Source organism: Triticum aestivum, chromosome 7D (genome assembly GCF_018294505.1).
Source record: "Triticum aestivum cultivar Chinese Spring chromosome 7D, IWGSC CS RefSeq v2.1, whole genome shotgun sequence".
NCBI lineage: Eukaryota > Viridiplantae > Streptophyta > Magnoliopsida > Poales > Poaceae > Triticum > Triticum aestivum.
In genome coordinates, this window is record NC_057814.1 from 422,424,264 (window position 1) to 422,435,519 (window position 11,256).

General features: G+C 47.8%; 1 protein-coding gene across 2 annotated transcripts; it reads left to right on the plus strand.

The window, feature by feature from the left end:
* The first annotated feature begins 6,535 nt into the window (after nt 1–6,535).
* LOC123164922 (putative E3 ubiquitin-protein ligase UBR7) lies at nt 6,536–11,006 on the plus strand. 2 transcript variants are annotated; one of them, XM_044582532.1, is made up of 5 exons: nt 6,537–6,811; nt 6,898–7,056; nt 8,034–8,294; nt 9,282–9,917; nt 10,622–11,006. In XM_044582532.1, the coding sequence occupies exons 1-5, from the start codon at nt 6,716–6,718 to the stop codon at nt 10,709–10,711; spliced, it is 1,242 nt and encodes a 413-aa protein (XP_044438467.1). In that variant the 5' UTR covers nt 6,537–6,715; the 3' UTR covers nt 10,712–11,006. The 2 variants fall into 2 exon arrangements, with proteins under 2 accessions (XP_044438466.1, XP_044438467.1); XM_044582531.1 differs by having other exon boundaries at nt 6,536–6,811; nt 9,282–10,689.
* Nucleotides 11,007–11,256: the final 250 nt, after the last annotated feature.

Sequence of the window (11,256 nt, forward strand, 5' to 3'; positions counted from 1 at the left end):
TTAGTTAAATTAATCAGTCAATGACAGTTGGGACCCACACGTTAGTTTGACCCAGTCAATGTTCTGTTGACTGCTGACGTCATGCTGACATCATGATGACGCCATCATACGCTATTCTGGATAATGTTGGTTTAAAATAATTAAATAAATCCTAAAAATGTTTTAAATCTTTAAAAATTAATATAAAATAATCCGTAGCTCGGATGAAAATACTTTGTACATGAAAGTTGCTCAAAACGACGAGACGAATCTGGATGCGCAGCCCGTTTGTCCGCCACACATCCCTAGCATAGCGAACATGCAACTTTCCCCCTTCGGTTCGTCTGTCCGAAAACGCGAAACACCGGGGATACTTTCCCGGATATTTCCCCCCTTCGTCGGTATCACCTCCTACGGCGTTAGGGCACACCTAGCACTGCGCATTGTCTTGTCATGCACTGTCATGCTTATGTTTGCATTATATTTATTGTTTCTTTCCCCTCTTCTCTCGTTAGACACCGAGACCGACGCCGCTGCTACCCAGTACGACTACGGTGCTGACGACCCCTCCTTCTCGGCTGAGCTTCCAGGCAAGCCCCCCCCCCTTGATCACCAGATATCGCCTATTCCTTCTCTTTACTGCTTGCATTAGAGTAGTGTAGCATGTTACTGCTTTCGGTTAATCCTATTCTGCTGCATAGCCTGTCATTGTTGCTACAGTTGTTACCCTTATCTGCAATCCTAATTGCTTAGTATAGGATGCTAGTTTTCCATCAGTGGCCCTACATTCTTATCCGTCTGCCATGCTATACTACCGGGCCGTGATCACTCGGGAGGTGATCACGGGTATATACTTACATACATACTATATGATACATGTGGTGACTAAAGTCGGGTCGGCTCGTAGAGTACTCGCAATTGGTTCCGATGAGGGGGCTGAAAGGACAGGTGGCTCCATCCCGGTAGAGGTGGGCCTGGGTTCCCGACGGCCCCCGACTGTTACTTTGTGGCGGAGCGACAGGGCAGGTTGAGACCACCTAGGCGAGAGGTGGGCCTGGCCCTGGTCGGCGTTCGTGGTTACTTCATAATAACACGCTTAACGAGATCTTGGTATTTGATCTGAGTCTGGCCACTGGCCTATACACACTAACCAACTACGCGGGAACAGTTATGGGCACTCGACGTCGTGGTATCAGCCGAAGCCTTCGTGACATCAGCGACTGAGCGGCGCGCGCCGGGTTGAACCGCGTAACGCAACTTCCTTTGAAATGGAGGTTGCTAGGTTTGCTCACCGGCCGCGTTCGCAACGTGCAGGTGTGCAATTGGCGATGGGCCCAGACCCCTGCACGCATAGGATTTAGACCGACGTGCTGACCTCTCTGTTGTGCCTGGGTGGGGCTGCGACGTGTTGATCTTCCGAGGCCGGGCATGACCCAGGAAAGTGTGTCTGGCCAAATGGGATCGAGCGTGTTGGGTAATGTGGTGCACCCCTGCAGGGAAGTTTATCTATTCGAATAGCCGTGTCCCTCGGTAAAAGGATGACCCGAAGTTGTACCTTGACCTTATGACAACTAGAATCAGATACTTAATAAAACACACCCTTTCAAGTGCCAAATACAACCCGGTGATCGCTCTCTCACAGGTCGACGAGGAGAGGATCGTCGGGTAGGATTATGCTATGCGATGATACTTGGTGAACTTACCATCTACTCTCTTCTACATGCTGCAAGATGGAGGCTGCCAGAAGCGTAGTCTTCGATAGGATTAGCTATCCCTCTCTTATTCTGGCATTCTGCAGTTCAGTCCACCGATATGGCCCCTTTACACATATACCCATGCATATGTAGTGTAGATCCTTGCTTGCGAATACTTTGGATGAGTACTCACGGTTGCCTTGCTCCCCCTTTTCCCCTTTTCCTTTCTTCCTGGTTGTCGCAACCAGATGCTGGACTCCAGGAGCCAGATGCCACCGTCGACGACGGCTCCTACTACACCGGAGGTGCCTACTACTACGTGCAGGCCGCTGACGACGGCCAGAAGTAGTTTAGGAGGATCCCAGGCAGGAGGCCTGCGCCTCTTTCGATCTGTATCCCAGTTTGTGCTAGCCATCTCATGGCAACTTGTTTAACTTATGTCTGTACTCAGATATTGTTGCTTCCGCTGACTCTTCTATGATCGAGCACTTGTATTCGAGCCCTCGAGGCCCCTGGCTTGTATTATGATGCTTGTATGACTTATTTTATTTTTAGAGTTGTGTTGTGATATCTTCCCGTGAGTCCATGATCTTGATCGTACACGCTTGCGTGTATGATTAGTGTACGATTGAATCAGGGGCGTCACAATAGATGTCTCTTTTCTCAGATAGCTGAAACTCATGTGTGTTGAGCCTCTCAAGTATGTCAGACGGATCGAGTATCTTGAAGTCAGGGCGTTCTTGAATCATGAGGGCTAGGGTGTCAAATGAGCTGTCAAGTGATCTCAGGAGTGTCTTGACGATTTCATGCTTGGTGATCTCAGTGGCGCCGAGAGCATGAAGCTCATTTGTGATATCAGTGAGGCGATCAAATGTGAGCTGGACATTCTCATTGTCATTTCTCTTGAAGCGGTTGAAGAGGTTGCGAAGTACACTGATCCTTTAATCTCTCTGGGTTGAGACGCCTTCGTTGACCTTGGAGAGCCAGTCCCAGACTAGCTTCGACGTTTCCAGAGCACTCACACGGCCATACTGTCCTTTGGTCAGATGACCACAGATGATGTTCTTGGCAGTAGAATCCAGTTGAACGAACTTCTTGACATCAGCAGGGGTGACACCTTCACCAGTCTTGGGAACGCCGTTCTTGACGACATACCATAGATCGACATCAATGGCTTCAAGATGCATGCGCATCTTATTCTTCCAGTAGGGATAATCAGTGCCATCGAAGACAGGGCACGCACCGGAGACTTTGATTATCCCTGCAGTCGACATAGCTAAAACTCCAAGTGATTAAACCGAATCACACGGAACAAGGGAGTACCTTGCTCTGATACCAATTGAAAGTGCTAGTTATCGACTAGAGGGGGGTGAATAGGCGATTTGTATGAAAGTCTTCTAAACATGGGAGTTTCGAAGAAAAATGATAGAAATGAACCTATTGACATGCAGCGGAAGGTAGACTACACTAGACAAGCCATAGTCAAGCAAGTAATGAAGCTAAAGCACGAAGACTATTAGCAGCTAGGTAGTATGGATCAAGATGGAAGATAGTATGAAGCCAAACAACAATAGTCGTCACACAGTGAAGTCAAACAGATAAGACAAGCAAGCAAAAGACTTCACGAAGACAAACTGTAAATAAGTGAAGGAAGAGATAGAAACCAGTTGCTTGCTGAAGACAATGGATTTGTTGGACCAGTTCCAGTTGCTGTGACAACTGTACGTCTAGTTGGGGAGGCTGAGATTCAACTCAGAAGACCGTGTCTTCACCTTATTCCCCTTGAGCTAAGGACACTTAGTTCTCGCCCAATCACTCTGGTAAGTCTTCAAGGTAGACTTCCAAACCTTCACAGACTTCGTTCACTGGCAATCCACAATGACTCTTGGATGCTCAGAATGTGACGCCTAACCGGCTGGAGGATTCACAGTACTCAAGTGTAACAAGTCTTTAGGTCACGCAGACAGAAAGACTTCAGTGATGCCTAACACTCATTGGCTCTGGGTGTTTTGGGCTTTGTCCTCGCAAGGATTTTCTCTCAAAGCTTCGGAGGTGGGTTGCTCTCAAACGACAAAAGCCGTGCACCAACTCTGAGCAACCACCAATTTATGGTGTAGGGGGTGGGCTATTTATAGCCACTAGGCAACCCGACCTAATTTGTCCGAAATGACCCTGGGTCACTAAGGGACTGACACGTGTTCCAACGGTCAGATTTCAAACACACGCGGCAGCTTAACTTGGGCTACAAGTAAAGCTGACTCATCCAGCTCTAGATAAGATTTGCTCTCATAGTCTTCGCTCGAAGACTTAGGATTTGGTTGAGCATCACTTCAGTCACTCTGACTTTGTTTACTTGGACCCCACTTAATAGTACGGTGGTTCCTATGACTCAACAAAGAAGAAAATGAAACTACGAAACAACTATGTCTTCGCACTCCGTAGTCTTCACGTGAATGTCTTCTCGAGTCATAATCTTCGTTGTGAATATCTTCACATACCACCATTGTCTTCACACATTTTTAGGGGTCATCTCCGGTAGGTAAACCGAATCAATGAGGGACTACTACCTGTGTTATCCTGCAATTCTCACAAACACATTAGTCCCTCAACCAGGTTTGTCGTCAATACTCCAAAACCAACTAGGGGTGGCACTAGATGCACTTACAGGAGCCGTTGGCGGTGGCGCTCCCGGCGTCCTCCAAGGGCACGGTGGACGCGCCCATCCCGGTGGAGGAATCTTCGGATGTGGAGTGCTTCAAGTGTGGCCGCTGGGGGCACTATCAATCCAAGTGCAAGTACAAGCCTCTGTGTGTTCTGTGCAAGGAGGAGGGGCACGCGTCCGCCAACTGCCCGTCGCGTGGCAAGCCCCTGAATCTTCAGATCATGGGCAGCGCCATCTCAGGGGAGGGCTTCTTCTGCCTCCAATTTGGCGAAGACGAGGAGGCAGACGGTGGATCAGATCTCAAAACTGACAACTCTGCTATTATCTCTGCTGATCTGGGCCGGCTCTCGTTCCGCATTCTCAAGCATATGGTGGCCGGCAATTGGGACTAGCAAATCACGCAGGTGGGGGACAACAATTTCTCCGTCATTTTTCCCTCGGCCGACCTGCTGCACATGGCCAAAACTAGTGGCAAACTCTTCCTATCCATCAACACATCACTGCGCGGGTGCGTGATCCCTGCATGAGGTGATTGTGCCACTGGTCATGCCGGAGACGTGGGTCCGGCTACACGGCGTTCCCAAGAAGCATCGCTGTGCAGAGCGACTCCTGGAAGGACCGAAGATGCTGTGACGGCCGATCGTGGTGGACGAGCTTTCTCTCATCCGGTTGGGGCCGGTGAGGATGACGCTGGCGTGTAAATCGCCGGATAAGCTCAATGGATATGTGGAGGTGTGGTTTAATGGCGAAGGTTACCAGATTAAGGTGAGGTGGAGCGACTCCCAAAGCGAACTGGTGAGGGTGGCACTAATGGTGCTGGCCCCTCTGACAAACAACCTCCCCCTTCATCTGACAAAGATGGTAGACCGCGGGATGCGGGAGCGGGCTCAAAGACACTTGGGGGTGGCAAGGGCCTGGCTAAGCAGCAGGCGGAGGGCCCGCTTGGGTCTGCTGGGCCTAATGATGTGGTCATGGGGGGCCAAGAGGATGAGCTTGAAGACAACCTTCATGACACTTCTATTGATACGGAGACTTGGGACAAGCTCGGGGCACTGACTGGGGGCACGTTGACTCTGGCGACTCAGGATACTGCGGTTAGCCTGCCACCGCTTGCACGGGCTCTTGCTGGGTCTTTTGATGAGCTTGGGTCTCAACTCGGGGCGTCATCCCTGGCCCATATGGAGATTGAAGTGGTCTCCGGAGACGCGGAAACTGTGGCTACCCGATCCCCGGTGGCCAATGGTGGCGTGGATGCCGACTGTGTGCTAAATGAAGACTCTGCTCCTACGCCTTCTTCGGGTCGCCGGGACTCTGGTGGCTCGGGTAGGCCTCCCAAGAAGACAGCAGGAAGGAAACCGGCTACCAAAGCGAGCGTGTCTGGGTTGGTGGAGCCAAACCACGGCGATCTGGGCGCGGCGCTGCCGTTCGTGGGCGCAGGTGCAAAAGCAAAGCGCTCCAAGACGACGCCTGTGGCGCTGCGCGCTCCAAGTGTGCGGGCCAAGGCCACGCTTGGAGACCTTTCCTCACCCGAGAGCGCCAAGCTTCGCACTGCTGACAAGAACCTGGAGGTCTCAGAATTGGACACCGTTGGGGAAACCGCGTGATGAAGAACGCATGAAGGAGACGATCCGTAACATCCAGGTGGAAGCTCGTCATGTCAATGATCCTGAATGAGAACCTTTGCTCCTCGTTTTCTCTTCTTTTGCTTGCCCAGAACTAGTGATATTCCAGCCTGCGAGCTGTTGATTATGTGGGTGGACAAAGTTGTATTTTGGCCGGTTAGGTAATGTTGTTAGCTGGATGGCTGTTGCTACTTGAGACCTTGTGTTGCTGCTTTGTTGGCTTTATTATAAAGCCGGACGTCGTTGGTGTCTTCGTTAAAAAAAAAAAGATTGCTCGGAAAGGCAGGTCAGTGCAGCATTGCCCATGGTTTTTCTTCGTCACTACAGATTCTCTTCGCGTTCCTTCCTGCGACGGCCAGCTCCACGGCCGTCCAACCGCGGTGGCGGGAAACGAAAAGCCAGGCCTCCCGCCGTCTAAAAAACAAAACAAAAATATCCATCGCGCGCGATCTTCCCACTGACATGTCGCACCCACCCTCCCAACCCCAAACCCGACCCCACATCTCAGCCACTGGAGCGCCCAACAGGCCGCGTCCGGCGTCCCCACCCAGAAACCCTCCCCCCATCCGCGTCACCTCTCACCTCTCCCGGAGATTCGCTGAGGCAAAGAAACGCATTAAAATCTCGCCTCCGCCATTCCTCCCTCCCATATCCGCTCTCCCCAAAACTCCCCCCCCAAACCCCCAATCGCGCGAGCACGCACGCACGCGAATCCAACCCTACTCCGACTCGCACGAAACCCTAACCCTAGGTTGGCCATGGCCGGCGACGGGACCGACGCCGCCTTCGTGGACGAGGTGGAGCCGACGGTCACCATCAGCGAGTACATGGACGGTATCGAGGCCGAGGAGCTGGTAACCCCGCACGCGCTCTCGCCTCCCTCCGCTGCCGTTTTTTAGCTCGATCTGGCGGTGCTCACCTTTTCTCTGCCAAACCCTAGGAGGCGGATTTGGTGCTGGGCGGGGACGACGGCAACGAGTGCACCTACGGCGCCGGCTACCTCAAGCGCCAGGCCGTCTTCTCCTGCCTCACCTGCGTGCCCGACGGCGTCGCCGGGGTCTGCACCGCCTGTTGCCTCGCCTGCCACGACGGCCACGAGGTGATCCCCTCCATCTTCACGAATGCCACTTGCTTTGAATGGAGATTTATTTTTCGCTTGAACTGTAGTCCTACTACTATGAAGCTGGATTAGTGTTCATAGCGGTCTGCGAAGTGAGCAGCGAACGAAATGGGGAGGACTGATATTTGGGGGAAACGTGGATCTGGATTTCCTGCGAGTAACTTTGTGTTGTTATTCCCGATTGATGATGCGCTGTGTTCGGGCGGAAGATTTTTTTTTACGGTGTACCCTGAATCGTCAGCAACACATAAACGTTTTTAAGTAGTGCACTGAGCCGTGAAATGCTGTTCTCTAGATTGTTCATGGTTTTCGGTGCTTTACTAGCAGTCATGTGTGCTTGCAGTGAAGTTTTTGCCAGAACCGAAGTTTTTATGCTGCGTATGAAGTGCATGCAAGGCTGCCAGTGCATTTGAGATTTATTTTGTTTAGTTTGACCGACGGAGCCTACAATAGTTAGAATAAAAGTATCCTAGTCAGACAACCTAGGATCCCAGTTTTCTAAGCACCTTCCTGGTATCTTACAATGACCATTGCCACGGTAGATAGTGACTTGTATGGGTTTATCCACTTCTCAGCTCTGCCCAACACAATTTTAAGATTCTCCAGGCTGGAACTGTGCACATATTTATTGCCGGTGTAGATAATTTATTCAGGAGGTTGATACATATAAAATTTGGGGTGGATCTTGTTCATGGTAATATCTGGTAGATCGGACCAGGCAATGCCATGCTTTTCAGTATGCTATGATATTTTTTAGCAGAAAATATGGTGTTGTGCTATGGTTCATGAGATCACTTGTAATAATTTTGTTTTGAATTTTTCTCCCAATCAGTTCGTTTCTCATTTGCATACATAGAATTTAGGAAATGTAGCATTATGTACTACCTTCTGCAACCTCATCTGTAATTGTGCATACAACTAATACCTGGAAATTTCGTCTTGTTTTTTTTCTATAGGTTGTTGAACTTTGGACGAAGCGAAATTTTCGTTGCGACTGTGGCAACTCAAAGTTTGGAGGACACCTCTGCAAACTTAGCCCTGAGAAAGATCCTGAAAATCCAGCAAATTCTTATAATCAGAACTTCAAGGGTTCCTACTGCACATGCAGTAGGCCCTATCCTGATCCAGAAGCCAAGGAGCAAGTTGAAATGATACAGTGCTGTATTTGTGAGGACTGGTTTCATGAAGATCATATTGGGCTTGACTCTTTGGAGAAGGTTTTCTACTTTCGACACTTTTTTTAAGGGCATCATATGTGCTAACTGCTTCTGGTGTTGATTCTTATGAAAGTTTGTCTGATTTTGTATGACATATACCTAGAACTGTTTTCTAGTGCTGCTGCTAGGTTTTGATTTTCAGAAACATAGCATCAGCATCCAATGTGCTACTCCCTCTGTCCCACAATATATAAGATTGTTTTCAAGCTAACATAGCTTAAAAAACAATCTTATATAGTGGGACGGAGGGAGTATTTTCTTGGTCTGTCGTTACTCATTACCTTCCTTACTGGGTGAAAGTAGAAAACAAATGAATTTGTGTCTTCAGTGTTATCCTGCTTCTCCACTTGCCTTTCCACCCCTAGAAGTATGATTGCCCGGGCCGGTTCTTTTGGTGGCTTTTTTGGGCCTAGAATAAGCTGCCCCCTACTCAGCTTATTCTAGAAGCCCAACCAAAAATATTTTTGTAGAAGCCTACCTGTCAAGTCTTAATTAGTAGGCTTCTAAAAAAATAAATTTGGTTGGGCTTCTAGAATAAGCTGGGTAGGGGGCAGCTTATTCCAGCTTATTCTAGGAGCCAGCAAAAGAACTGGCCCTAAAATGGTTATGTTACTTGCAACTGAGCATCTCTTCTGGATCAGTCCTGTAACTAAGCCTACATATTGATATAGCCCATGTTAATATTTATAGGCAAAGTAGAAAACAAATGAATTTGCGTGTTCAGTGTCGCCTTGCTTGTTGACCTGCCTTTCCTCCCTAGAAGTATGATTGCCCATAAAATGGTTATGTTACTTGCAACTGAGCATCTCATCTTTATCAGTCCTATAACTAAGTCTACATATTGATATAGCCCATATTAATACTTAGCTTTAGCAGGTGCTGCAAACTGCTTTATTAATTAATACATGTTTTTGCTTTGTTTATTAGTACTACGGAATTTCAGTTATTCATAGGTGGTTTGTGCTTAATGACTTCCTTGCATGGCAGATACCAAGAGATGAGGAAGGGGAGCCACTGTATGAAGAATTCATATGCCATCAATGCTCGCCTGTTTGTTATTTCTTGAAACTCTATCCTGATACGATCTGGGCTTCTAGTAAGCAGAGTTCTGCATCAGAAGCTGTTACTGCTGATTCAAATGGTATGGAAGGAGGTTCTTCAGGTCATGCTGACACTGAGAAAAATGAAAACGGTGCTCCTGTAGACCGTCAAAGCATTGAAAATACCTCTGTCGAGGAGAACTGTACAAAAGACATTGCAGCTTCAGATAAGTCCATTTTGGGTGACAATTCAGGTGGCAACTGTAAGATAGGAGTGGATATAAATACAACATCAGCTGATTCAGAGAAAACTATGCCCTTTTTCATGTCAAAAGGCTGGAGAGAGACCCTGTGTAAATGTGGGACATGCACCAACTTCTATGCGCAACGAGGCATTGCACATCTTACTGATAAGGAGGACTCTATTGAGGAATATGAGAAGATAGCGAAGCAGAAAAGGGAGAAGAAGTTGGAGCAGCAGGAAGGAGCTGAAGCTAACTTCATCAATTCACTTAACCATGTTCAGAAGATAGAGATTCTGAGTGGCATCAATGACATGAAAAATGAGTTTCAATCCTTTATGGTAAAATTCTCTGCTTATTTGTCTGTTGGTCACTTGTCCGTAAGTTGTTTGTTATTTCTACATGCACTGATACCTGTAGCTTGTGTGCCTCCATGCTTGTGCTATCTATTCACCAAAATTAGACCAACAACTATACTAATACAGAGAAAGGGTTCAAGGTCAGCTTAGTTCAAAGTCCATCAGTACTCCTAGCTTCTTAGCAATACAACAATAACAATAGCTTATATCAGTCACAGTAAATTCTGATTTTAAATCACCATTGTCAATTGGCTATATAATAGAGTCAGTTATTGTTAGCATTTAGCAACATGATCTAGTTACTGGTTAATTAAAAGTAAGTGCTGCAATAAATACCTAATCAAATAACCTGGCAGCAACCATGGTGGCATGGCTTTATTATCAATACCTAATTACATGTTTAAAACTTAGAAGTTCTGCTCCTTGTTCTAAATATAGGAGAATAGATTATTCACAATTTCTCTCATGGTGAGCTGTGAATTATACACTAAGCGGTGTTAATTAGAAAATCCCATTTCATTGTTCAGATCTGCCCATGTGATTTATGTTCACTACAATTCCATTTCAACATGATGGCAAAATTATGTCCTTTTCCTTTTGTTCTTAAGCTGTGCAGTTTATGCACATTTATGGTTCATTTCTTTTGTTCATCTACCTGATGGGTGTTTATTTGTAACTTTGAGCAGGAATCCTTTGATCCATCAAAACCAGTTACATCTGATGATGTAAAATCTATTTTCGAGAATCTTGCTAGGAAGAAGCAGAGGTTATCTTGAGCTTCAATTGCTTCAGGTCTTGCTTGAGCGGGTGAGCCCAATGCCCTGCTGCTGCTACGCTGAAATTTCCAACTGTTATCTGGCCACCGTCTTGTGTGGGCACTGTTAACTTATGCTGTGGCCACCACGGCGTGTTTATCTACTGTACTGTAATGCTAGCTTCGTCGTAGTTGTGCTAGAGGTTTCAAAGTCGGCTCGTGGTAGTGTTCCGAGCGACCGGTGGAGTGAACTGCATGTTTGTTCCCTTGGATCAAAACTCTGTGGTGATTCCCATTACCCAAAAATGTGTTCTCCATTGCGCTGCCCTTTGATTCTTTTGGCTGGTTCTTTATTTGCGCACTTTTTGCTGCCGAAGAGAACTGCCCTTGGGTTTCGCCGTACTTGGTGACGGTTTTACTGGTTGTTTGGCTGTGGGGTGGCCGCAGGTGCCGAGCAGTGTTTGCGGCTCTCTATTAGCAGAGTGATTGTGGCTGTCGAAACTCCAGCACGGCTTCAACACAGGCCCCACAACTTAATAGACGTCCATTAGCCGCTCGGTGGTGCGG

Coding starts and splice junctions, on each gene's coding strand:
- LOC123164922 (XM_044582531.1), top strand. CDS start 6,716: ATGGCCGGCGACGGGACCGACGCCGCCTTCGTGGACGAGGTGGAGCCG. Junction 7,057..8,033: donor CCTGCCACGACGGCCACGAG/GTGATCCCCTCC, acceptor TTTTTTCTATAG/GTTGTTGAACTTTGGACGAA. Junction 8,295..9,281: donor GGCTTGACTCTTTGGAGAAG/GTTTTCTACTTT, acceptor CTTGCATGGCAG/ATACCAAGAGATGAGGAAGG.